The sequence below is a fragment of the Peromyscus californicus genome, unplaced genomic scaffold, assembly GCF_007827085.1.
Source record: "Peromyscus californicus insignis strain IS unplaced genomic scaffold, ASM782708v3 Scaffold_15__1_contigs__length_86483966, whole genome shotgun sequence".
Taxonomy (NCBI): Eukaryota; Metazoa; Chordata; class Mammalia; order Rodentia; family Cricetidae; genus Peromyscus; species Peromyscus californicus.
In genome coordinates, this window is record NW_026294447.1 from 20708803 (window position 1) to 20736140 (window position 27338).

General features: G+C 38.9%; 1 protein-coding gene across 1 annotated transcript in view; it reads left to right on the plus strand.

The window, feature by feature from the left end:
* Scfd1 (sec1 family domain containing 1) overlaps positions 1-27338 on the plus strand; it is an 80805-nt gene that overhangs the window by 37559 nt on the left and 15908 nt on the right. The window contains exons 11-19 of the mRNA XM_052738486.1: positions 1889-2028; positions 4204-4294; positions 4874-4947; positions 5573-5654; positions 14825-14921; positions 17487-17557; positions 19416-19495; positions 22379-22441; positions 24156-24231. Of these exons, the coding sequence (XP_052594446.1) occupies positions 1889-2028; positions 4204-4294; positions 4874-4947; positions 5573-5654; positions 14825-14921; positions 17487-17557; positions 19416-19495; positions 22379-22441; positions 24156-24231 (774 nt within the window). The remainder of the gene's footprint in view (positions 1-1888; positions 2029-4203; positions 4295-4873; positions 4948-5572; positions 5655-14824; positions 14922-17486; positions 17558-19415; positions 19496-22378; positions 22442-24155; positions 24232-27338) is intronic.

The following is a 27338-nucleotide window of genomic DNA, read 5'->3' on the forward strand; positions in this document are numbered from 1 at the left end:
TTTAGAAAATATATGGAGGTTGAAATGTATCACTATTCTTTTGTTTGTTTGTCCAGACAGGGTTTCTCTGTGTAGCCCTGACTGTCCTGGACTTGCTTTGTAGACCAGGCTGGCCTTGATCTGCCTGCCTGCCTCTGCCTCTCGAGTGCTGGGATTAAAGGCGTGCGCCACCACACACAGCCAACGGTTTATTCTTCTTTGTCAGCCTGGACAATGCTGTCGCTCCCTGTAGCCTGTATCTGGAGTAAAGGATAGGATTCGGAGTACCTGTGCTCTGTGACCGACAATTCTGTCGTAGAGTTAGCACAGTGCTTGTGCGCAGGGTCTCTAAAGTCAGACTGGTGGGCTTTCATCCTGTTTCTGCCACATTCTGTAAATCCTGGGCACCAGAGTCACTCTTACACTTTGCTTATTTCTTCTTTTAATGCAAGTTGTAGTACTTCTAAGGGTTCTGGTAAAGATATGTAACTGGTACAGTCCCAAGAACAGCAAGCAAGCAGTTGTATGTGGTCCCTCTCTTTGATGGACTTCATGTAGCAGTAAGGGAGGCTGCTCCTTTGATTCTATGACTTGAGAGAAAGTAGACATGGTTTTCTAGTCTGGCAGTATATTTCATGTCTGTATATTTCAACCTTTTTTCCATCAGAAGGAAAGTGGCACTTCAGTAAGGTGTGGTAAAGGATCAGTTTGTAAAAGTGAGAAAGTGTGTTCCTCAGGATCCAAGTCAACACTGCTGACCTTGCTTTATCTAGAAGAGATTAAATTGTGCTCAGTCTGCTTAACTTGCTCAGACCTGCAGAAATCATTGCCACCTCAAAACCAAGATGATAGCATCACAGTACACCTGATAATGTCTCGTTCTTGCTCACCCTTCTTTTTATCACCTTCAAATAGCCATGTTTTCTCTTATCCCTCACCCCACCCCCCTACCCCCAAAGGGAAGGATTTGTTTGACTCAGGGTTTGAAAGGATGCAGTCCATTGAGGCAGGGAAGGTGATATCTGCTTGCTGCATCCTGTCAGCTTCAGGAAACAGAAGGAACTGGAGCTGTAACCCCGGGTGGACCCACTTCCTTCAACATCTTGACCTTATCCCCCAAATGTTTCACAGCCTGATGGAGCAGCACCACTAGCTAGGTGCCCAGCATTCAAACGTGAACTAGTGGGGGACGTGTCACATCAAACCATGTTTTATCTCCTGACTCACTGCTATTGAACAAAGTTGACCCTGAAATGTGAAAGAAGCCATGGACGTAATGTGAAAAGGAAAAGAAAGGACAGAAGAGATTTACTTTAGTTTGACCTGTTGTGTGTATGAGTTTTGAAAAAGAAGGGAAGAAAAACTATTAAGCCTCACATTAGTAAGATTAGCTCAGAGCAGAGAAGGGTAGTCACTGCTAGTCTGACCACTCTTTTAATTTATGTGAAAAGAGGTGTTATTATTCTTGTAGCTTTAACCTTTATTGTGTTTTAACCTCCTAAAACATAATCATAACTATTAAAAACATAAACAAACATAAAAAGATAATCAAATATGAGGGAATGTTCAGAAATGTGTTAGTAAATGACTTACGGAGATACAAAGTATGCACTTGCAATGTCATCCTATTTTTAAAGGAAAAGTGTTCTCTGTAAAGAAATGTGTATTTTTCTAGGAGAAACTTAATATGACTTTTCTCTGTGTATATTTGAAATTTTAATTACTTCCATTAAAACTCATAAACAGTGAGCACATTTGTGGATGGCGGAGGGCTGGAAGGGCTGTCGAACCTTAGGCTGTATTGCGCTTGGAAATACTGGAAAGGCCAACAACACTGGTTATTTTCCTTGTCTAGGAAATGTTGTGCTTCTTAAACTCAGTTATTTTAAACAAGTTTATTGTTTCCTAGGACTTCCACTTAAACAGAGTGAATTTGGAAGAATCTACAGGAGTGGAAAATTCTCCAGCTGGTGCTAGACCAAAGAGGAAAAACAAGAAGTCTTACGATCTAACTCCAGTTGATAAGTTTTGGCAGAAACATAAAGGAAGGTAAATGAGAAAATATCAGTAATTAAAACGTTTATTATTTAAGCAGAAGTGCTGCCCGACCTGAGACATAATCCCGAGGTCATTGACACAGTCAGCACAGTCAGTGGCGGCTCTAATTAAGTCCATCGTAGATGATGTATTGTTCCATTCCTTTCTTTCTTTTTTTTTGTGGTGTATTTGGAGAACTTTGAATACCAATATACTTTTTCACTGATTTGTATGAGCAAGAGTAAGGTGTTTAAAAAGTCATCATTATTCTCTCATATTTTACTTTGATCATGAATCAAAACCGAAGAAACTAATGAACTCTCATAGGCCCAGCTATACCACTCCAGATTCATACCCAAATGACTCCTTATCCTACCACAAAGACATGTATACATCCCTGTTACTGATACACCAATCACAATAGCAGAGACAGGATGCTAAATTACATGTCCGTCAGTAGATGAGTGGATGATAAACATCATGTACACTTGCATACTGGAATCATATTCCACATAAAGAAGGAATTTCCTCTTGACCCCCGGCTTCATTAGTTGTTTGTAGGGCTCTTTTTCTTCCAGAGCTCACCCTGAAGATTGCATGGGTCCTTCTGACCTCTACTGCCAGCTCCAGGAACCTGTCTTCCATTTGACTGTGTGATAGAAAAACTTCGGGGTCGTATTTTTCCTTTTTGTTACATGTTGTCCCTCATACAAACCCCATGCTCTATACGTGGGGAGGCAGAGCTTGTGTCTGAAGTTCAGACAGTTAGTCATAAGAAACGATAAGTAGCAAGCCGGGCGGTGGTGGCGCACGCCTTTAATCCCAGCACTCGGGAGGCAGAGCCAGGCGGATCTCTGTGAGTTCGAGGCCAGCCTGGACTACCAAGTGAGTTCCAGGAAAGGCACAAAGCTACACAGAGAAACCCTGTCTCGAAAAACCAAAAAAAAAAAAAAAAACAAAAAAAAGAAACGATAAGTAAGAAGATTACAGTGATTCACCACATGATGTAGACCAGTGTGGCCATCCCATTGCTGTGTTCTTTTAAAGTACCCAGTTGGGTCAGTAAATGCTCTAAAAATTACCTAGTTGCCATTATGTCCAGAGAAACACTAAACAAAGAAAACTTTATTTCTCCAAGAACTAACAGTGGTTTTCATTAATGATTTTTGGAAGCATTTCCATTGTGTATCTATAAAGATACAGGTCTGTCTCTGTCTTTGATCTGGGTGCTTTGGGGCCTCACCTTCCACTGTGTTTAAAGAGGACCAGAATATAGCTGTAGTTTAACATGCTGGAGGGTTTTGTGTATTTAAATTTTTTATACTTAGAACTTTAAAAAAAAAAAAAAAAAGAGATGTGAAGAAAGCCATGTGGCTGTTACAAGGATTTGGCTTCTCAGCAGGAAGCTGTTACTGTCTTTTTCTAACTATGGTAGTTGGAGATACGATTAAAAATTTTAAATAATATTCTTTACTTTGGAATTCAATGTCTATATTTTCTTCTATAATGGTGGCAAAAATGAAATTACATATCATCAGAGAGGCATTAAAAGAGTAAGTTAGAAGTGTTCTTTTTTTTTTTTTGGTTTTCGAGACAGGGTTTCTCTGTGTAGTCCTGGCTGTCCTAGAACTAGTAGCTCTGTAGACCAGGCTGGCCTTGAACTCACAAAGATCCGCCTGCCTCTGCCTCTCGAGTGCCAGGGTTAAAGGCATACACCACCACCGCCCAGATAGATAGAAGCATTCTTTTTAACAGTAAGGGTACTAAGAGTACTAAATTAAGGATGCTGTTTTTTAAATTGTTGTCATTATAGTTGAATGGTTCCTCTGACATCTTCTAGTTTTGGTGATAATATTTATTTAATGCTCAAACATACTTATTTGTCTTCCTTTGATTTTCAGTCATGTAAGTAAATAATAAATTAAAATATGTTTTTGTTTAAACAATATATAAAGAGAAAATGTGATTTCATTAATGAAAAGGCTAGAAGTAGATTTTGTTTGTGCAGATTTCTGATTATGATACACACTTTTAAATTACATAGTTTTATATATGTATATCTACCCATGTTATATATAAAATATATTCAAAACTGAGTTTTTAAAGTAAATCTTGTTTATATTTCAAAATACACGTGTAAAACATGAATCCTTTACTCTCAGTTGATCGTGCGCAATGTCGTTTCAGTCCGTTCCCAGAAGTCGCAGAATCAGTCCAGCAAGAGCTAGAATCCTACCGAGCCCAAGAAGATGAGGTGAAACGTCTGAAGAGCATCATGGTAAGGTCCTGTTCGCACCCAGGAACAACGGTAGAGGAAGGTCATCTGCAGAGGTCTAACAAAGTCCAGCGCAATCATTGTCAACCTACTCAAGGGTGTTTGGTTTTCAGGAACTGTCTCACACCGTAGCGTAGGCCACCATAGCGTAGGCTAGCCTCGGTCTCCTGGCACTCCTGCCTAAACCCACACACCCAGCTTTGGTATTCTTTTTCAAAAAACAAATCTAACTGTTGAGAAGAAGCTGATTTTAAAGAATGGGTTGTGATTTGAAATGACTAATATTATTTTTCGAGATGTGTACCCCAGGATTGCTTCTTGTTGCAGACTGTGGACAGACGTCAGCTGTAAGGCTGAGTCCTGTGTCTCACCTGCAGCGAGTGTCTGGGCATTGACAGTGCCAGCCAAGGTGGCCACTAGAACCTTTCTGGAGTTGTCAAAATGTGTGTGCTTACCCCAAAGATCCTGTTTGTGCCAGGTGACCCAGTTTATCAGTGCTTATCAGTAGTCTGTGGGATGCATTGACTTCCTGCTTGGGTGTGGCAGTGTTCAAGTCCTAAGAGCCTTTTCATCCCCTCACAGGGACTAGAAGGAGAGGACGAGGGAGCCATCAGCATGCTTTCTGATAACACGGCTAAGCTCACGTCGGCAGTCAGGTGAGCAGTCTTCCTGATGATGACATTTACCCTGGAAGTTAAAAATCTCTAGTGATTTTAATAAGAGGGAACAGTAGGAAATGCAGTTGTGCCTCTGAATTTGAAGAACTGAATGCTCTGAGCACATTTAGGCTGATTTCTGTTCCTCTCAGATGCAACAGAGTAACTGCCTGTGTGAACAGTTAGAAATTTCCAATTTGAATAATTTTACTAGGAAAACAATATTAGTGATAAAGTGGGACCAGTCATTGTTCGTTTTGCTATTTCTACTGCTGTTTTCTTTGTTCAGTTCAAATGGGTTTTCAGTACTTAGAGAACTATAGGTAAAAGCATGTTTCCGTTAATCTCATTTTATTCTAAACCCCTAAACATTGGAAGCAGAATGCGGAACTGTAGAAGTAATGTATTGGCACCAGACTATTGTAAGATAACGTTCGCCTGTATTTTTAAAGTGATGCATGTGGTATGTGATCAAGCCTGGAGCTCAGTTCAGTTGACAGCTTAACTTGTCACTTTGATTCAGTGTTCTGAGTTTCCTCGTGAAGCAGCAGGCAGGGGTTTATTGAGGTCTGCATTACTTTCTTAGAAATTTTGTGGTTAATTTTCAATTTTTTGTAACTTATAGTTCTTTGCCAGAACTCCTTGAAAAAAAAAGACTTATTGATCTCCATACAAATGTTGCCACTGCTGTTTTAGAACACATAAAGGTAAATGTAACTTTTTCCCTCCACAATCCACTGATATCTGTTCATATCTCATTGAACGTCTCTTGCCATGATACGGTGTAATTACAGGAAGCAGCAATGCTGTGTGTTCATTTCTGCAAATGAGGGAACCTCAGAACCCAGGAAGACCGCTCTGCTGACTCGTAGTTGGGCTGTGATACTGTGTGCTGCAGAATCTCAATACTGTCTCTACATTTACTGTGCTTACTCTCTAAATGAACAGCCATGTAGCTAACCATTGGCAATGCAGATTTTTAATTCTGTTTTGGTTGTTGTTTTGGTGTTTCATGTGGCTTTACAGTGTGACTCGGGCTGCCCTCAAACTCACTCTCCTGCCTCAGCCTTGGGTTAAATCCTTTTCTGTTGTGCTCATGATTATTACTTTTCTTTCCCTTCTTTTCATCGTGTCCCAGAGTTCAGTGGATCTAAATCAGTGTTTCCTAACAGGAAGGGTATCAGCTGCCAGTGTAATTTTAGATTTTCCTAGTAGTCACATGAAAAGAAGGGCAAAATAAGTAAAACTTATTTTAGTATATTGTATGTAATCACTAGTGTCCAAAATGTTAGTATTTCAACACATATTCTGTTTAGAATATGAAATATTTTATATCCTCTTTTATATATGATGTCTGATAAGTTCATAGTGTATTTACAGTCATATTCACATCTTAGTTCATATCAGCCTCAAACCCTTGATTACTTCACCTTCCAGGTACTGAGATTATGTACCACAAAGCCCAGCATAGAAATCCTTTTTGATAGGATACTGCCTAAAATACACACTAATTACATGATTCATTTGTGTAACTGGATTCTGAAGTTTTTGGCTTAAAACTTAAAATGCCTCACTTTCTCTCATAAGACAGTGGTTTTTGAAACAAATACATTGGAGCTTATCAGAATTGTCTTCATAGCTCTTTTTCTTACTTATAGTTACCATGCATGAGCTTGCTTGGTGAGTTCTTCACTATTCTGCTGATACTAATTCTAAAGACATCCAGTTCAATCCAGTGGCCAAATAGACAGACTTGAGGACTTGCTTTCCACTCAGTATGAACTGTTTGAGACAATCTGAAGGACAAGAGTATGTGCTGCTCACCAAAGATGCAGAAAGTACTTTTGTTTGTTTTGTTTATGAAAAAGAACTTAGATATTTTATTTGTTAATCATTTAAAAAGCCAAAAAACACTAGAAAAGAATTAATATGCAGGTAATGGACATTGTGCAGTATGGAATTCAGTCTGCATAATTTCTATTAAACTGACACCTTGATATTATTGTTACTCAGTACTTTTCCCATTCTCATAGATAGGAAACGTAACTGTGCAGTCTGTCAGTGTTTCTGTTAGTGTCTCCACGTCCTTATGTTGTACCTGTTGACATCAGGTCACTGTCTCCTGCAGGGATAACGTACTGTATAAAACCAGGTGACAAGCTGTTCTTGTGAGGCTCTGCTTCCAAGGCTAAGTATAAGACAGTAAATCCAGTACTGAAAGTAAAAAGTTAACCCCCTAAACTAGTAAGATTTAGATTCTGGTGTATATCTAATAAAATATAATTATGTAATTAAAACTGTATGATCCATTCAGCAAACATTTTTCACTATAAAAATAAACTCTAGGGACTGGAGAGATGTCTCAGCTAAGAGCACTTGTTGCTCTGGCAGAGGTTCCCAGCCCCAACAGGGTATAGGTCACAACCATATGTAACTCCAGTTCCAGGGGATCTGATGCCTTCTACTGGCTTCTGAGAGCACACAAGTGGTACACAGACATACATTCAGGCACAACATTCATGCACATAAAATAAAAATAAATATTAAAAGAAAATCTGTGTATGTGACAGTTGTTTATAGTTCTGTGAATGCTTTGAGGCTTAACATTGTTCCCACAGTTTTCTTTGGCTTATAGATTTTGTTTCATTATTAAAAGTTTATTAATGCTTATATATTATTTTCTGACTTCTCATAGCTCTAAAGGTCAGGAAAATGCCAAGCTCCACTCCTGCTACTAAATTAGGTTGCATGACCCAAAATAGATAATTGTACCTATAGAAAATTTTGGTTTGGTTTCCTATAACTTCACAAATGCATCCTTCCACCAAATATTTTTATGAACATACTCTTTAATAGTAGGTCAGACTAGAACTTTTGGTTTTGCAACATTTTGGTTAAAATAACAAAACAATTTCTTCCTTCTCATATAACTTATATTACAATGAAAATAAAGTAAATAAAGTGGGGAAAAGATATCAAGAAGTGTTAGAACAGCAAAGCAGACGAATAAGAGGCAACAGCCAACACCTGGCAGGCAGGTCTGAGGTCACATGGCTAAGGAAGTAAGTCGGCCTTGATGGAAGGTGTTTGAGTTGAGTTCTGGTCACTAGAAGCAGCCAGGTCGTGGGGATCTCAGAGCCGGCCAATCTAGGCGGGAGGGATAGGGGTAAAGTAATGGGCATGTTTGAGGATCTGGAGACACAGTGCTTCACTGAGGAGACAGTGGTAGACGAGGAAGTCCAAACGGTAAGAATTTCCTTATGGTTGAGTCACGTGATGTGTTTCAAGAGGTACGTGTGTTGAGGGAGAGGTAGAGAGTTCTGGAAATAAACTCGAGGTAGAAAGCGGTCTAAGAAAATGGAGCCATATAAAGTGTCCTTTGCATGTGACAGTCCTTGTGATTGTCACTTCACACTATGATTTGGATGCTTTTTCAGAGCTGCTCTATGCTGGGAGAGGATGTCCGTGTAAGATCGTTTACTATGCCATCATTCCTGACCTAAGCAGTTGCACTTGAAAGACACTTTGGGTTTAGGAAAGGGTTTTGTTTAGGGTTGTTGAGTCTTTAGAAGGGACATCTCAGGCTAGAAGCTGATTTGTTACTCACAAACTAGCGTGCTTTTATATTTAAAAAGCATGCAAGTAACCCGGTTGATCAACTGTCAGGAAGTAAGAAAGCCATGTGCCCTAGAAAGAAAACCATTAAAGCCGGGGTTTAAAGTACAGATTATGTCCCAGCACTTGGGAGGCAGAGGCAGGCGGATATTTGTGAGTTCGAGGCCAGCCTGGTCTACAGAGCGAGATCCAGGAGAGGCGCAAAGCTACACAGAGAATCCCTGTCTTGAAAAACCAAAAAAAAAAAAAAAAAAAAAAGTGCCGATTATGTAAACTAAATGAGCATTCAACAATAATTCTTTATTAGATCAAAGTGAACTACAGGACCACTTAAACCCCCAAAAGATGAGTCCTTCACTGAGACTGTTTCCCCAATCTTTATCCAGCTACAGTGCCTTTTAATGTTCCACTGAAATGTCGGTTATAGGTGATGGCCAGGACTTGTAAAGAGATCAGAACAGCTGTAATCTAAACGTGTGTGTGTGTGTGTGTGTGTCTGTCTGTCTGTCTGTCTGTCTGTCGTGCACGCACTTATATATACACATATGTACGTATAAATAAAGCAGCAGTAGGCAAATAGTGAAAGAAATGCTGTATGCTATTTTTTCAGGCAGGAAGTGTGCTTTGCAGAGGGAATAGTCATGTATTGGCTTCCTGGTCCTGCTGAGTTGTTCTAGGTGCATATTGATTTTAAATGTCTACAGATGAGTTACAGTTGTGTTGAGTAAATCACATATGTACAAATTACCCTTATAAAACAAATTATATTACAATATATATGGAAAATACGTGTATAGAAAAATTTAAATGTTTTTTCTGTCAAGAGCCTTCTTTTAATGTTGGCTATCTTTTTTATGTTCCTAGCCAGTAAATACTTTTTCATTAGCAAAAATATTATACTTTTTATGTAGAGTTCTCAGGGCGTTCTGTATATGAGATCTAGAAATTACTCATAACCAAAATTGTGTGCCACTTGACAAACATTGCCCCATCCCCCAACACATGGTTACTACTCTTCTGGTCTGTTTCTATTAAGTTTGACTTTTTAGAATTCACATAAAAGTGAAAGCATGTTAGGTTGTCTCTCTGGTTCATTTGGCAGCATAATGTTCTCCAATTCCATCCATTACATGTAGCTTTTATGTACCGTCTGTGCTCATTGTAAGTGCAGGGCTTCATACTCCCAACAGTGTATTGTAAGCACATGCCAAGGGTCTTTGTTTCCTCTCTTCTTTTTACATCATTTAATAGAGTAAACATGAAGAAATAAGAGGGAATGTTTCAAAGGTACAGAAATTTTCTGATATTTGTCTTTGGTGGTTTGGGTTTTTTTTAAGTTGTTTTTATTTGTTTTGTGTGTATGTTCACATGCATGCTGGTGCCCTCAGAGGCCAGAAAGCATCAATCAGGTCTCCTGGAACTGGAATTACAAGTAATTGTGAGCTGTCAGGTATGGGTTCTGGGAACTGAACTCGGTCCTCTGCAGGAGCAGCAGACACTGTTAATTGCTGAGCCATCTCTCCAGTGCCATGTCTTTGGGTTTTAATTATGAGTCTTCATTTATTTTAGAGTGGTTTTAAGTTTGCATGGGGAAAAAAAGAAAAGAGAAGGTTGAGCGTGAGTATGTGTAAGGCCATAGATTCAATCAGTAGTTCCACGAGGTGGGATTAGGTTGAGAAGGAATAACAGTTCCTGTATACCCTGCCACTCACACCTGCACTTTCTCCCATTAGTAGTAGTTTGCACTAGCGTGGCATGTTTGGTAAATCAGTATTATGTTAATGCAGTCCTGTTAGCTAAAGTCCTTAGTTTACCTTGGAGTTCGTTTTGTGTTGCATATTCTTTAATGAATGTGTGATGGCATGTATCTGCTATTACAGTATCACATGGAATAGTCTCAGGGTCCTAAAATCCCGTTCCACTGTTCGTCTTTCCTTCTCCCTGTGCCTTCATCTTCCACTGGAGACCTGGCAACCATTGATGACTGTACTGTTGCTATGCTATCGCATTTTCTAAAATGCCTTGTCAGAATCGTATAATGATCAGCCTTTTCATATTGGCTCCTTTTACTTAGCATGCATTTAAAACTCTCATCTTCATGACTTTTAGCCCCTTTGTTTTATTTCTGGATAGTATTCTGTTGTGTTGTGTGGTGGTGTTTTGCATTCCCTCTAGCAGTAAATGAAAGTTGTGCTCTCTGTCCCTCTCAGCATCTAATATTGTCAGTGTTCTGGAGTTGGCCATTCTAACAGGTATGTTGTGGCATCCCATCACTTTAATTTGCGTTTTCTTGATGGCTTATGGCACATCTTTTCATATGCTACTTTTCTGGTAAGGTACCATTCATGGATCATGCCTTTGGTAGTATATCTAAAACTCATTACCATATCCAAGACTATATTTTTTTGTAATGGACAGGATTTTCCTCCATCTTCTAGTTGTTTTAGATTTTGCTGTATCTATGGTCCCTTTCAGTCTGTGTCTAGATCTGTGTGTGTGGCTGTTTACTTGTCCTAACACCATTTATTGAAAAGACTGTCTCAATTGTGTTGATCTTATCAAAATTTAGTTAACTATATTTCTGTGGATCCTTTTGGGAGTTCTCTTTTCTCTTACAATGATCTGTTGGTCAATTATTTCATCAATACTGTGCTCTAATATTATAGTAGCCTCTGAAATCTTGTAGTCAAGTAATGCCATTCTTCCAAACTTAATCTCCTTTAATCTGTTGGCTGTCATACATCTCTTGCCACGCCATGTTATCCCTAAAATTGTTTGTTGATATCTATGCGATAACTGACTGAGCTTTATATTAGGATTCTTTTAAGTCTTTGGGTCAAACCAGAAAGGACTGGCAACCTGACAGTGATGGATATTTTTCTCTGTCATCCTTATTTGGAGTTTTTGATGCTAATATAATTGGTACAGTTTTACTTTTGGATTTCAGTTGTTCATGCTGGTATAAAACCTTATATCCTAGAGTTTTGCCAACACTTTTTGATGTTACTTCTTTTGGCAGTCTTGTCTTCTGCAACAGAACGTTTTTCTTGCTTCCTCCACATTCAGTTTGCCTTTTATTTCCATCTCTAGTTTACTGGGCTTGCTAGGCCCTTCAGTCGATGGTGGTGCTAAAACATTCCTGCCTTGCTCTGGACCTTCTCATCATTGCCGTCCTGTTTTCTAGTAGAGATTACAGAGACTTGGGTTTTTGGTTGGTTGGTTGGTTGGTTTTGGTTTTATGGTGGGGTTTTTGTTGTTGTTTTGTAAATGTTTGGTAGAATTCATTTGTTTACCAGTGTTCCCTTCGGAGTCTGGTGTTTTCAGTTTTTGAAGGTGCTTAATTTTCAGTATATTTAAAAAATAGAGATAGACATATTCATAGTATCCTTTTCTCCTTAAATGGGTTTGGTAGATTGTATCTTTCAAGAAATTGGTTTGTTTCGTATGTGTTACCAAATTACTGTGTTTATGGATACACAGTTGTTCGAAATACATTTTTATCTTCTTAATGTTATCGATCCCTCGAAGTGACCTTTCCTTTATCCTTTCTGACTGTAGTAATCTGTCTCCTTTCTCCTTGGGTTTCTTAGATATGACTACAGCACATCAGTTTAGTTGGTCTTTTCAAAGAATCAGCTTTTGGCTCCTATGACTTTTGTCTTCAGTTCTTGTTTGTTTTTCCCCAGGTCCTCTGCTGCTTTTTGTGATTTTTGCTTTTTCTGGCTTTATCTTTAAGTGATCAATGCACTGATTGAATACATTTAAACCAAACAGTTTCTGAAAGCCTTAGCAGTTTACATATCTTCATAAAACAGTATCAATAATTGATATTATTATTGTTCTCTCAAATAAGACAGTGCATTTCTAGAAAGTCAAGCCCAAAGAAGAACGTGTAAATTCAACTTCTTTTACCTAATTTCTATTAAGGGCCTTATTGAAAATCTGTTGTTATTGTTTAAAGAACAATAATGCATATTTTCATAAAATAATGTCAATAATTAATATTTCCATGGAAACAATATCATTAAATTATAATATACTTACATTTACATTTTAAATACTTATCTGTAAATATTATTTTGTATACATTTAAATTTTTATTACAGATTCTTGTAGATAAGATTAAATATTTGAAGTAGAAGTTAGTATATTGAATAAATTTATACATTAAAGTTGTTTCCATATTTTGAAACAGATCTAGAGCAGCCTCCACAAATAGCACATCAGACTAAAGAGATAGAAACTCAGAATAGGAGCTGGGGGAGAAGGCTCAGAGGGAAAAGCACATGCAAGCATGGGAACGTGAAATCAAGTCCCCATAACCCATTAAAGCCAGGCGCAGGCACGTACGTCCATGATCTTGGTGCTGCTACGTCGAGATGGGAGGTAGAGACGAGGGAATACATACACAGGTCAGCTGTGCTCACAGGTCGGCTATCCTATGTGTGCAGCAGCCAGTAACAAGAGAACCTGTCTGAAGGTGGAAGGTGAGGACCGACAGTGGGGTTGTCTTCTGACCTCCATTCACACCATAGCACACCCACATACCTGCACCCATAATCATGGCATGCATACTCAAAAAAGAAACTCAGTTGAGTTCCTAAGTATTTGTAAACTCAAAATAGTTTCTAAATATTTGCATATATGTCTGAATTTTCTGACCACCAATATTTTTTAAGTAGAAGGTGGTGTCATTGAAGATAACTCCTATCAGAAAAGTTTTCTAAAAAGCATTACTTTATGTCATTATAAAAACTACTACTTAGCCAACATAGTGATTGCATGCCTTTAATTTCAGCACTAGAGAGACAGAGCCGGGTAGATTTTGGTGAGCTTGAAGCTGGCCTTGTCTACATAACATGTTCCAGGGCAGTCAAGGCTACATAGTGAAACATTGTCTTCAAATATATATATGTATATATGTAACATAGTTATGTATATATGTGTATATATGTGCAATATATTTACATTTACTTACATTGTGTCTTAATCTAGAGTAAATTGTGTAATGTAAGAGTGAGTATTTAATGTTACTCACATTTATGAGTTTCATGTGGCTACTTTGTGAGGCAACTTTAATGGCCAAGATACGGCATTAAAATATAATTTAATGAGAGCAGTTCTATGATTTATTAAGGTAGTATGGCTTAAGTTTATAGCCTTTTAATTATTCTTAAACTAATAACAGATTTTGGTCCCTAAGGTAGAAAGATTACCTATTCTTTAAACAGTAATAACAGGTTTTCAGTAGGGCCCTTAATAGACGTTAGGTATCAGAAGCTGAAGTTACACGTTCTTCGTTGGGCATAACTTCCTCGAAGTGCATTGTCTTGTTTGAGAGAAACAAGATGGCCACCTAGTGAGGCTGAGAGTCTCACAGAAACGGGGCATCCTGACCGGCTGTCTCACCTAACAGTGTGCTGCCCTGTCTCTAAGGGATGAGTAAAAAAGAAAGGATTCATTTTATCCAGCAAGCTGGAAATGTGGAGAAACAAAATGAATACTTTGAGGAGCAGTGCAGAGTGATAGATAGTTGAGAGACAGGTCTTCCCAGTGCATACTTCTCTCTGTTGTTTGTATTGCACACACACTATACACTTACGTTTGCATTATGAGCCACAGTGCACATGCGGAGCTTAGAGAATTAGTGTCAGAAATCAGCTCTCCTACCATGTGGGCTCGAGGAATCACTGAGTCACCAGGCTTGATAGCAGATGCCTTCAGCCGGTGAGCCATCTTGCCAGCCCCATTTTTAATCTTACTGTGGGAGTGCTTCATGACTTTAAAACTATGGCCTTGGGTTCTGCTGCACAGGACTGGGTTGAAAAGACCTTTCCTGGTTTCCTGTGGCTCACACAGGAAGTCCATTCCTCAGTCTACCTACTGTTCAGATGTCTCTATTCTGTTGTGTCCTGGAATGATCTAACAGAAAACTACTGCTTATGTGTCTCCGAATCACTTCCGACTCAGTTCAAAAACAAAATAGGAACAAAAGACCTGAAAATAAGGGATCTTGCTTTTTGGAAAGAGCACTAGAAGTAATATAAGTAGTCTCCCTTTCTGCCTGGTTAGGGTGACGTGTGTGGATCCACATGCTACATAAGTAAGCTTACAACCAAAAATAGAAAACCAAGACACTAAACTATATTTAAATAAACATTTGTTTATAAATTTCATCATAGAAAATAGAAATCTGTTAACAAGAGACTTACTGTATTTTTATTACTTACTATATTTTTACCTAGTGTTTATTTTGAAACAGGCTAGAAAACTGGATGTATATTTTGAATATGAAGAAAAAATAATGAGCAAGACTACTCTGGATAAGTCTCTCCTAGATGTCATATCCGACCCTGATGGTACGTCCCATACATTTGAGACTGTTTACAGGAGTGATTCTAGCATTTCAGTCCGGACAAAATTCAAGTAGCATTACTGTATCAGTCAGTCCTAATTACAAGGTAATTAAATGAGCTGAATTTAATTTTCTGCTGAAAAGTTTTCAACATAGCTGTTCTTAAAATAGAAAAGTTATTTCTAATTTAGTTTTTCTCTGGTAGTATTTCTAAATACTTTTTACTCATGTCTTTAATGTGATATAGATGGCCATCGCTTTCTACTCTTTCCAGGAAGATTTGAATGAATGGCATTGAAAGCAGGTGTCTTCAGGGGATGTTTTCTACTTCATTTTGGTTTGTCCCAGAGAATATCATGGAAAAAAAAATGTAACTAAAGCTGAATTCTACTTTAAATGTTCAGGAAATAGGCTTTTACAAGCACTGTGGAGTGCCCCACAAACCCTGCAGTGGGGAGGGGGCTCTCTGGATGGAGTGCGTGCCTGCAAACAGGAGGACCTGAGCAGCTCGGTGCTGCACTGCGTACCTCCCAGTACCCAGCGCTGGGAGGAAGCCCCGGAGGGTCCTGGGGCTTGCAGTCACGAAGGTCTGGGAGCAGCTGTGCCCATTAGATTTGAGCTAACAAATAGCGTTTTCCACTCGGGCCCAGCACAGAAGGAGCTGATTGCAGGATAGAGTAGGGGAAATATAAAAAGTGAGTCTACAACATTTGTTGTGCCAGAAAACAAATAACAATAAAAAAGGAAACATGTCAAAAGGACATAGTCAGTTTGAAGAGGCTCCAGATCAGAACAATTTGACCATCAAAAAAGAATATAATAATAAATCATGGGCTAGAGCCCACAGGATGAAAAGGAGACCATGATTCCATATAGAAAAAATAGGTGACATAATTGAAATTTTATACGATGCTCACATGATTTCAGAGCACTGCATCTGTTAATGAGACTTCATCACTGTGAGAGATCCCTGACACAGTTTAAAGGAGGAATGGTTTCAGCGGTCTTGGTCCACACTTGTCTGGTTCCATTGCTTGGACCTGAGGTGACACTGGGCATCATGGCCAGTCACTTGAGGTAGAGCAAAACAGCTCACTTCATGGCTACCAAGCTAGAAGATCGGTACATCTTCATACAGCATATCCGCAGTGATCTACTTCCTTCAGTTAGACCCTCCTCCTACTTCTCATCATTTCCCAAGAGTGTCACCATTTTGTGAGTCTACTGGGTCAGAACTCTTAGGAACCAGTCACTTCCCAAAGGCCTGTCGTCAGCTGACAGCCAATGCCCAGTACATGAGCCTGCTTGGGACAGTTCATTTTGCAACCATAGTACTTCCCTACAAATACTTGTTAACTATAAAGGGAGAAATAGAAACTTTACAATAAAGAACCATAGTAAATGCCTTATTAGGTATAATCTCTTCTAATGTTGTCAGTAATGAAATATACTAAAATGGTGTGAACCTAAGAACTTGACTAAACCTGCCACTGATCATTCATATTCAGGAAACAAAGGTAAATTGAAGAGTTTAACTGAATCATGGGATTCTAAATCCCATGAAGCTCCATGCTTCATCAGCTGTCCCATTTTCTTTTAATCTTGTTTTATTATTTATTATAGTGGTGGGCTTTTGTCTTTTGTTTGTCTGGTTGGTTAGTTGATTTTTGAGACAGAATCTCAGGTCTAGAACTTACCATGTAGCCCAGGCTGGCCTTGAACTGAGATCCTTTCCTTGGTCTTCTAAGTGCTGACAGTACAGGTATATCTTAGTTTTTGTTCTGTGATGATAGTTTAAGTCTTTACATCTTAGGACACACTGTCAAGTGAGATTTGATAGGTTATTTATTAAAGCCATTTCTATATCACCTTTCCACCAAAGTGCACCGTGTGGAAGAAGAGGGATGCATGAGTTTCTCTGCAGAGTCCAGACCTTGAGTTATATAGTAGACATCATCGGGAAAACTCCCAGGGTAGCAGGGACTTTCTTTGAAACCTTAGTTTTGTCTTAAAATTTGAGGTAAATATACTCCATTTCATGTTTTGATATAAAATTATAGTTTTCATGAACCTTGTAGTAAAATAAACTCTTCAGAGGGGACAGTTACATTGAGGAACTCAGTTTAGGAAATAAGACTTCTGGCTCAGCTAGATTGATTTCATTTAGCCAGCGGATCTCATAACACCACACCTAGGGTGTGACGCCTCTGACTCAGGACAGTCCTGTTCTCCTTGACACCTGAAAAGATGATATTTAGAATTGCACACTTACCCTGTCCAAATCCTTTCTTTGCTTTTGTGGTTTATGCCTGAGGATAAATCTTAGCATTCTATGCAGTCTGGGAGACAAATGAGGGGTTTCTGTAGTCCCTCCTCCAATTCCACCTTTGGTCTTTTCAGTTTCAGTGGTTGTGATTTTAGTACTTCCTACTTCATCTCAGTTGACTAAGAGCCACATTTTGTTCTGTCATATTTACACATGCTTGAATTTTAAGGTTCTTCTAAGTTGTAATTATAATGCTCAATAATCACAATTATAAGTGTTTTTTTCATTTCTCTTCCCATGTAGCGGGAACTCCAGAAGACAAAATGAGGCTGTTTCTTATCTATTACATAAGCGCCCAGCAAGCCCCTTCTGAGGTATGTCTGTTGACACTATTGAGAAGAAGGGGTGTGTATTTGCAGTTACCAGTTAGAGTTTCAAAAATGGAAGTCAAGGATCACTAAACATGTGATATTTCATTCATTAAAAAAATTGTTCAGGCAGCTTCTGTTTGCTGCAGAGTTTTATACCGATGTTTTAGCCACCACTTAGATGCTTGACCACTTTTAAGTTGTTGAAATATAAACTGACTTCAAGTGGTCAAAATTCTCCTGAAAAATAACTGTTCTGAACTGCTTAGTCCGGTGTGCTGGGCTTTTCAGAAGGTTGTTTCTTGTCGTTTTAAAATGGTTTTAAAGGTAGTGACTGTTACAGAACATGCCCTGTACTGTCCGGTGTTCTGTAAAGGAGAGTGGGCTGGAGACCGTGGGTTCTTCCTTGTACTGACCAGGTATCGCTTTGTATAATAGGCTGCACACATAAGAACCTCCAGGATTCCATTGAGATAATTCTTAATACCAGCCTTGTTACTATTATTTTAAGTTGTAAAGCTTCCACTGGTCAAAAAATTATTAGCATGTTAAATCATTCTACACTTAGGGCCCTTTTACTTTGCTGTAGTCTGTATTTATCACTTAACTTTTCCCCTAATTAATTTAGAAAGAAAGTGTGGTTCTTTTCTAGAAATAACTTTCTCATCAGTGAAGGTTTACCTGTTTCTTAGACTCTGATGTCATATTTATAATATTTTGAGGATATATTTTTAAACCTTAATATTGTTTTAATTGGACTACCTTATTTTTGTAAAGATTTTAATAAACTTTACTGATCATTAAGTGGCTTAATTCATGATTACTAATATCAGCTTAATTGTCCTGAAAATGCAAAAAAGTTAAAATCTCTGGTTGATAATGAGCTTAAAAGTTTTCCCTTGACAGGCCTGGGGGATGGCTTGGTCCATAACGTGCTTGCTTTGTCGTGCAAGCGTGAGGACCTGAATCTGATCCCAGCATCCATGTTTTAAAAGAAGCCTCTGTGCACCTGCAGTCCCAGCACTGGGGATGAGGAAACAGGAGGATCCCTGGGGCCTGCTGGCCAGCCAGTCAAGCTGCCTCCTTAGCCTGAGGGTTCATTGGGAGACCCTGTCTCAAAAACTAAGGCGAGGAGTGACTGAGGCCGCCGCCGCAGTGACTTGAGGCTCTGCATTCCACACTCACACAAGAGCACATGCAGTTTTTCACTATGGTGCTGGCTCCTCAGCTCACACCATTTCAGGTAGACTTACTCATCGGGGTAAAGAGAACAGGGAAGGAAGAAACAATTTTAAAACGAGAGGACAGCTGTTCTTCAGCAAATGTCTCTGAGCCCCACAGTGTCGATGAAAGGAGAAGCCAGAGCCACAGGCCCCTCAGGCTGTGTCAGTCCTCAGCAGTTCTGGTGTGGAAATACCTTTGTCCTGAAGAAAGGCAGTCCAAGCTAGCAGTAGAGAAGAAAGTTGATGAACTCCTGAGGAATGACAAAATATCGTACTTTATACTTGTGGGGCTACCTTCTCATCTGGGTGGTTTCTGTCCCAGATACTCACTTGGGTAGCCATTTAAGGTACAACTGCACCTGACGTGGGTGCCTGGCATTTAAACTCATGCCTTTGTTTTTTATATTTGTTTTGTTTTTCGAGACAGGGTTTCTCTATAGTTTTGGTGCCTGTCCTGGATCTGTAGATCAGGCTGACCTTGAACTCACAGAGATCCACCTGGCTCTGCCTCCCATATTAAAGGCATGAGCCACCACTGCCCGGCATGCCTTTGTAGTATAATCTTGATTGAGCGAGTAACAGCAAGCACAATTTTCTATGAAAGTGTGATGTTCTATCGTAGAGTTCTTTTCTTATTGCAGGCTGACTTGGAGCAGTATAAAAAGGCTTTAGCGGATGCAGGGTGCAACCTGAACCCTTTACAGTACATCAAGCAGTGGAAGTAAGTCGTAGTTCTTTCACTTTCCTATTGCTTCAGGTAAGGTCATAATCCAAACTTTTCCCAAGAAAATAGGAATGCTGGGGAAAAGGCTGAACAATGTCGTGGTGAATTTTTACGGCCAGTGCATAACATTTCCTTGTCTGGCCTACCATATGCACAACTTAAAGCTACATAAAAGAGTGACACCTTTTATTCTGGGACAAGCCCTATATTTTCTTTACTGATACATTGAGAAAGTCAGAGACTGAAATCTTTTTGATCAAATGTCTCAAATCTACTAACTAGCAACTAGAACAATACCAAATTTTTTAAAAAAAAAAAACATTGTGCTAAGGAAATGGCAAAATTAACTGGAGCATTTATAGTCTGCTAGTAGTAATATGAATTTTGATGATTTTCCAGAATGCTGTAAAAGGTTTTGACCTCCTACTACTTTTAAGGATTTATCCAAAGAAGTTATTGGAACCATAGAATTGTAGCAGTGAAAACTAACCTAAGTGTCCGGCAGTAAACTGGGTAAATCAATGGCAGTGCTTTAGCCCAGCATGGCAGTGCACTCCTGTAATCCCAGCGCCTGAGAGGGTGAGGTAGGATGAGCCATCACAAGCTCAATAGCACTTGGGCTACATAGCAAGACCTATCTGTCCATCCTTCCTAAAATTGTAGCACTTTTATAAGAGAGAATCCAACTGGATAATTAAAAATCTTGATAGACAACTTAATGGTATTGGAACCGTTCACGTTACTGTGCTAAGATGAGGGAATAGTTGTTTACAACACTATTTGTTGATTAATTTGATGAATACGCTCAGCTCTCCATACCTATAGCTCTGCAACCATGGACTAGAAATATTCTGGAAAAAAATTGCTAAACTTGGCTTTTGGGTTTTTTTTTTCCCTTAATGTTATTCCCTAAATAATACAGTATAATAGTTATTTACATAGCCATTATATTATATGTTATACATAATTTAGAGATGGTTTAAATTATAGGAGACAACATGCTGAGATTATATGGAAATATTACACATTTTATATAAGGGACTTGAGCATTCAAAGATTTTCATGCTTTTGAGAATCCTGGAACCAAACCCCCACGAATGCCAAAGGATGCTATATTTTCATATTCATATATATATATATATATATATATATGATCTTGTCCTGTACTGTCATTGAATTTACATATGTTGAAGGAACAGTTAACAAACAAATGAAAGAATGATACTAAACTATACTGAATGATTCAAAGACAAAACTGAGTTGATGGGGAATGGCTTTCTGGATGCTGTGAAAATGCATTGCTCTGATTGGTTGATAAATAAAGCTGTTTGGCCAATGGTAAGGCAGAATAAGGTTAGGCGGGACATTCTAACTAGAGAGAGACAGGAGAAGAAAAGAGAGCAGAGGAGAAGCTGCTAGCCGCCCCAGGAGAAGCAAGATGTAAAGTACCTGTAAGCCACAAGCCATGTGGCAAAGTATAGATTTATAGAAATGAGTTAATTTAAGATATAAGAACTAGATAACAAGAAGCCTGACATGGCCATCGTTTAAAAATAATATTAGCCTGTGTGTGCTTATTTGGGGTCCAAGTGGCTGCAGGACTGGTGGGTGAGAGAGATTTGTCCTGACCACAGGCCAGGTGGGACATAGAAAAGCTTTCATCTATACTGAGTGATAAGATCTTAGCCAATGGCTGGATTTTCTTAGCAGAGGAAACTTGTGGGTAGGTATATGTGAGCCAAAATTCGGGTGACATTTATTACAGCACGATCCGCCTGTATGTGTTGACACATACATACATTTGGTCGTGTCACTGAAATCACGTACCTGCCTGTAGCTCCATGTACAACTCTGTTTCTTTCAAACCTCTAAAGCAAGCATTGCCTTCCAAATGCTTTTTGCATCAGTTTTCAGAAAATAGATTAATAGTCTCCATTGTGCATAGAGAAAGAAACACACCAGGTTCGTAGCAGTGGTTTTTCTCTAGAGTGTGCTGTGGAGTGCTTTTTACTATCCATGCTTCTAGTGACATTTTAAATTTTTCTTCTGTTTGACCATGTTCTTATAATAGAAAAAGCACAAAACAGACTAAAATAGTTGACTGTATGGCAATGTGCCATTGTTCTTTTTTATTATAATATATGTGGAGTTTACTAATCAGTGTTTGGAGCTATTGTGGAAAAGACAAACTAAGATTATTTCATGCAGTTAAAATGTGTTTAATCTCTAATTTGTAACATCTGTTTACTTTCCAATTGTAAACTATTAGTTTAATAAAGAAAATTTCAGGAAATTGAAAAAAATATAAAGAAGGTAAAATTTGGGCCAGCAAGATGGCCAGCAGGTAAAGGCACTGTAATGCAAGCCTGGTGACCTGACTTCAATTCCCAAAATCCACTTACAGGTAGAAGGGAGAACGGACTCCACACAGTTATCCTTGACTCCTTGTGTTCACCATAGCACACGTGCACACAGAGCAGTAATAAAATGTTTAAAGGAAAGGAAAATTGTTTTTGTTCCAGTAACCATGGTCCAGCCTGTAATCCCAGCACTCAGGAGACTGAGGCAGATCTCAAGTGCGTGGCTAGCCTGGACTACATGATGTCACTATCCAGAGAGTAGTTGGTGTTAGTGTGCATCTTCCCGTCGGGCCGCAGTTCTGGTGCCTGCTTGTTCCTGCTGTGCCACTGCTGGGGCCCTGGGCCTCGCATGGCTGCAGTGATCGGCTGCTGAGCTGCACCCAGCCCTGCCCTGGCATCTTTTGGGGAATCGCACTGTTTAAATGCTGCACATCTTAGATGTTAACCAGTAAATCTTTTAATCCCAATATGCTGCCGATAACTCTGTCCCCTTGTAAGTTTAAACCTCCTTGTTTCCTAGGGCTTTTGCCAAGATGGCCTCGACTCCTGCCAGCTGTGGCAGTACCACCGCTAAACCCATGGGGTGAGTGTGCTGTGATGTGGGTCTCTGTTCTCCACACTTTAAATGTCCATGTCTTAAAACACAGTGTCGGACACCTCCCAGAAAACTTCATCATGATGCAGAGTGTCAACATTTTTCTGCCTTCCCTGGGTAATTTTAACTCTCCTTTTAAAATGTAAGAGAATGTCTTTCACATAGCATGAACCATTCGTTTCATATGCTTCTTTCTTCTTACAACACCTTTCATTTTTACAAACTATGTGGCGAAAACTATGTGTATTGCTATTGGTCGCCATAACATAGATTTTTAAAGCTAGTCACTCAAGACCTAAGCATGACAAATTCATTCCTGAGGGCTGGGGAATGACACCTCACTCTAGAGCAGTTCTTAGCCCCTTTCGGGGTCACACAACCCTTTCACAAGGATTGTGTATCATATTCTGTATATCAGATATTTACATTACGAATCATAACTATCAAAATCACAATTATGAAATAGCAACGAAAATAATATTATGGTTGGGGGTCAGCACAACACGAAGAACTTTATCAAAGAGTCACAGCATTAGGAAGGTTGAGAACCACTCTCCTAGAGACTGCTGTAGTGTTTGTGTGGTTTTCCAATTTGCTGAACAAGGGAACTCTGGCTACTCCTTCCTATATCATACACATTTCAAATTCCTAATTTACTTTTAAAGCTAGAATAAGAGTATGAAGCCCAGAGGAAACGAACTTTGTCTGGTTCAGTGAATCCAGCTGGCCTCCCCTCTGGAGGGTGCTGTCTAGGGTGCCCTGAGCCCTGCTGCCCCACTCACTGAGGTGGGTGCCTGGCAGAAAGAATGGCTTCAGAGCCATGTACCCCATCAATGATTACTTCTCTCTATTTCCGTTAATAGAGGATTTCCATCTTAGTCGCACAAGGGAGAAAGGACAGGATAAGAGAAAGGAAAATAATTCCTATGATTTTAATAAATAGATATCCCAACATCATGTCTTTAAATCATATAGAATACATAGAGCCTGAGGTTCCTTACGTATTTTATACTTGAGGACGTTAATAAATGTGCTTTGAGAAAATCTTGGCTAAACTGAAAACTGTTCCTAGGTTTCTTATATAGTGTAGAAGGATTCTTGCAAAGTACCCTTTAATCCACATATGAGACTTTGAAGCAGACCTATAAACCTAGTATGGCAAATAATTGTGGGCATTCTTTGTGTTTGTTAAAAGTTCAGGATCGAGACAGCACTCACTGTTTATTGTGCTTAACATTTTCACATGGTAGGCTTTCTGTGTGTGGAGGGGACAGTACACGTGACAGTCGGATTCAGCGATGTGATGCAGAAAGATCAGCAGCACTTGACCTGTTGGTAATAGTGACAGGCAATTCTGTGTTATGTGATTCAACTCCAGAAGCAAAGTCTGAGTTACTGTTTTTCATCTGGTGGAAGATTCTCAAATTATAATTTACCAAAAACTATGTGTAAGGCTAAACAATTAAGATGTTTATATTGAGGGCATCTCTATAGAGCTTTTAGTAATTATTGTATCACTATTTTAGTAAACTGTGGCAGTGATATCCATAGAAATAGAAATGCTCACCACCGTTCTGTTTATGAAAACTAAGGTGACGGCACAGTGAGCAGCCTGTGGTGTGTAACAGGCAAACATTGTATCAGCAACAAACTGGACAGCAGTCGGTACTTATGTGGTCTTCTTTGTCTTTCCCCTACCCAGTCTCTTATCGCGAGTCATGAATACAGGGTCACAGTTTGTGATGGAAGGCGTGAAGAACCTGGTATTGAAGCAACAGGTAAGTACACTTCTCAGAAAACATTCTAACTTTGAAATATAGGTGTTGATAGGTTCACTGCCCAGGCAGAGAAACTTCTGGGTGTATTCAAGTAAGAAATATGAAAGAAAAATTAGAACAAGGTGTTCTTATTTGCATAGTAAGAAAATGAGATATTTCTGTGTGGTTTATATTTTTTTAAAGATGTGCTTATTTAAACTGTACCGTCTTTACTCTTCAGTATTTGATATCCTCCCATTTTTGTATTATCTCTCTCATTTTTTATTTTATTGTAACTGGAACACGTTTGCCAAATCTAAGATACAGTGTTTCACATCACTACAGAGATAACAGTGTTCCACATCACTGCGGGAGATACAGTGTTCCTTATCCCGTACAATGTTTCACATCAGTATGGAGATGCAGTGTTTCTGCATCAATACTGCTTAGTAGAGATTTTAAAAGCCATATTAAAAGACAGTGAGTTACCCAGATCTGATTGACAGATGTATAGAGATACTGTCTTCAAAATGTTCTCTTTCCCTGAATTTCCTCCACACTTTTTAAAATCTTCCTCATGTTTTCTTATGATGTTTTATATAATTATTATGTGTATTTTGCAAATCCCACGGCACTTTGCATAAAATGAGTTTCTAGTTTCAAAGACCCTTCAGATTCTTCATTTGAAGGAATAAATAACAAATGAACACTCTGTGTTGTTAATAGAGAACAGTGAAAATTCCTCATTTGCTTTATTGAATTCAAAGGCCTTCCAAGCTTTCTTCTCAGATAATGACATTATTCCTGAGTACTTGGAAATCCCTTTCAGCCTCAATAAGGAATCCTTTAGTGGTATTGTCAGCACCTCGTCCTCCTAAATGCTCAGTCTGCTAATTTTAACCAGTTCACAGTACTGCCCTGTGGCTCCTAAAAATAATCTGTAAGAGGTATCTAAATTGGTTTGCTGTTAAGCACTTTATTATAGCAACACAAAAATTTGTTTCAGAGTTCATGAAATACAAAAATCATCATTTATGACCTTACTTTGCTTTCCATAACATTTCAAACTGTTAAGAAAACTGTTTTGACATCGGCAATTACTTTTAAAAGTAAAAATTAGCCTAGCAGTGGTGGCACATGCATTTAATCGTAATGCTCAGGAGACAGAGGCAAGCAGATCTCTGAGTTCAAGGCAAGTCAGATCTACAGAGTGAGTTCCAGGACAGCCAGGGCTACACAGAGAAACACAGTCTTGAAAACCCCCAAAAAATAAAAATTGAATTTCCCTGTGGTTATCCCTATTTATATAACATTTCTGCCTCTACCAGAACCATAGTGTTAACAAGGGGTTGTGTGAATACAGCTTTAAGTGTTAGCTTTTCTGGATGAGTATTCATCTCTGATTATTCCCACCCACATTGTAAATTCCTAGAATTAAGAATTTACTTATGAATCAAAGGGTATGGATATTTTTAGTTACTCCTAATAAATATTGCCGAATTATTTTCCAGTGAAGTCTCTCTGTTCTAGAAATACATGGTAAACTCCTGGAAGCCCATTGTGACACTGCACTGTCCTGATACCCGAGTATCGAGGGGCATTGCACTGTGGGCTTCTAGGAGAATTCAGGAAGTACGAGGCATCAAAAAAGGCTGCAGGGATACAGATTTAGAATACTGTAACTGATGCTGCTTACATCTGTAAGGATTGCTTTGGCTTTTTAATGTTTTTATTTTCATTATGGGGGCATTGTGGAGTTGGCTCTCTCTTTCCACCTTTACCTGGGTTCCAAGAATGGAACTGGGGTCACTAAGCACCTTTATCTGCTTGAGCCTTTTCATTGGCTTTATAAAATTGTTTTAGTTGTTTTTATCAGAATAAACATTGTAAGCTCTAAATAAATTAGACAAGAATTAAATTGACCAAGAAGTTAAAAAACAATAGAATTAACAATGTTCAATTTTCTAGGTCACTAATAGAGCTTTTTGTATTTTGTTTTCTGGGCAGCATGAGTTTTATGCATTCTATATCAACCCTCACATAGCCAGTGGAATGATATTTACAAACTTGAATGGATTGGTGTCAGGATCATTATACAAGAATGTGGTGATGATATAAACACAAAGTTGCAGAATTTAGAAATCTCCACTGACTTTGACTGGTCTTTAAAAAATTAATTAGCAGTAAATAAATGACAAGCATTGGAAATGCACCTGAAAACGAGCTGAAAAGGCAAACCTGATTGCAGCACATGATCTCTCTTCAGGGTTGTTATTAAATAAGAAGACTAAAAATTTTATGCAACTGAAAATTTGAACTCTGAATATTGTATAATAACCATATCATGGTATAAATAGACATCATAAACTACATTGTACAGTCTAAATGTCAAGCCTGCTTCAGTAAAGTGAGTGGGAATGGAGATAAGGTGTTGATAGGGTTCCTTTTAAAACCCAGTTGCATTTGGGAGATATACTGAAGTATTGTGGTCTGTGTGGCAGTGACTTTCTGTTAAAGGCTTGTTTCAGCACTTTGGGGTCATAGGGAATGGATGAAAGCAGGTTTGCATGAGTTTGCAGCTCTGGTGAAACTGGGTATGGGCGGGGGATAGATGTGGACCCATATAACCCTATCTTGTTCATTATTGCCATTAATACACTGTGATTGAGAAAGGAAGTCACTTCATAACATTTTTATGGATTCCTCATCCATAGTATGGGCATTGGAATTAGTCTATAAATTTGCTTCTAGCTTATTTATAATCCTAAAGATTGGGAAAGACTGATATTTATCCCCTAGCCTCTGTGAGTATCCAGCATCTGCATATATTCCATCCTTACTCTTTGTCTGAAGTCCAGCACCCTCACTGGGGCAGCAGCAACCCTGCCTCTAATTCTGCTCGTCAGCCTCAGAGCATCTCCCCACACCCACAAACAGAGTTAGAAATGGTCGCCATAGAGCAGTCAGCTCAGCCGTATCAGGCAACTAAGTCTAGGAGACTCGGAAAACCTTTTCATCCATGGCTCTGCAGTGTTAGTATCAGGGCTTTGATTTTTATGCATATTTTATTTCCTTTTGTTTTTTAAAGGAATTACATCATTAGAGGTTAACATGGGTTTTTATCTAAA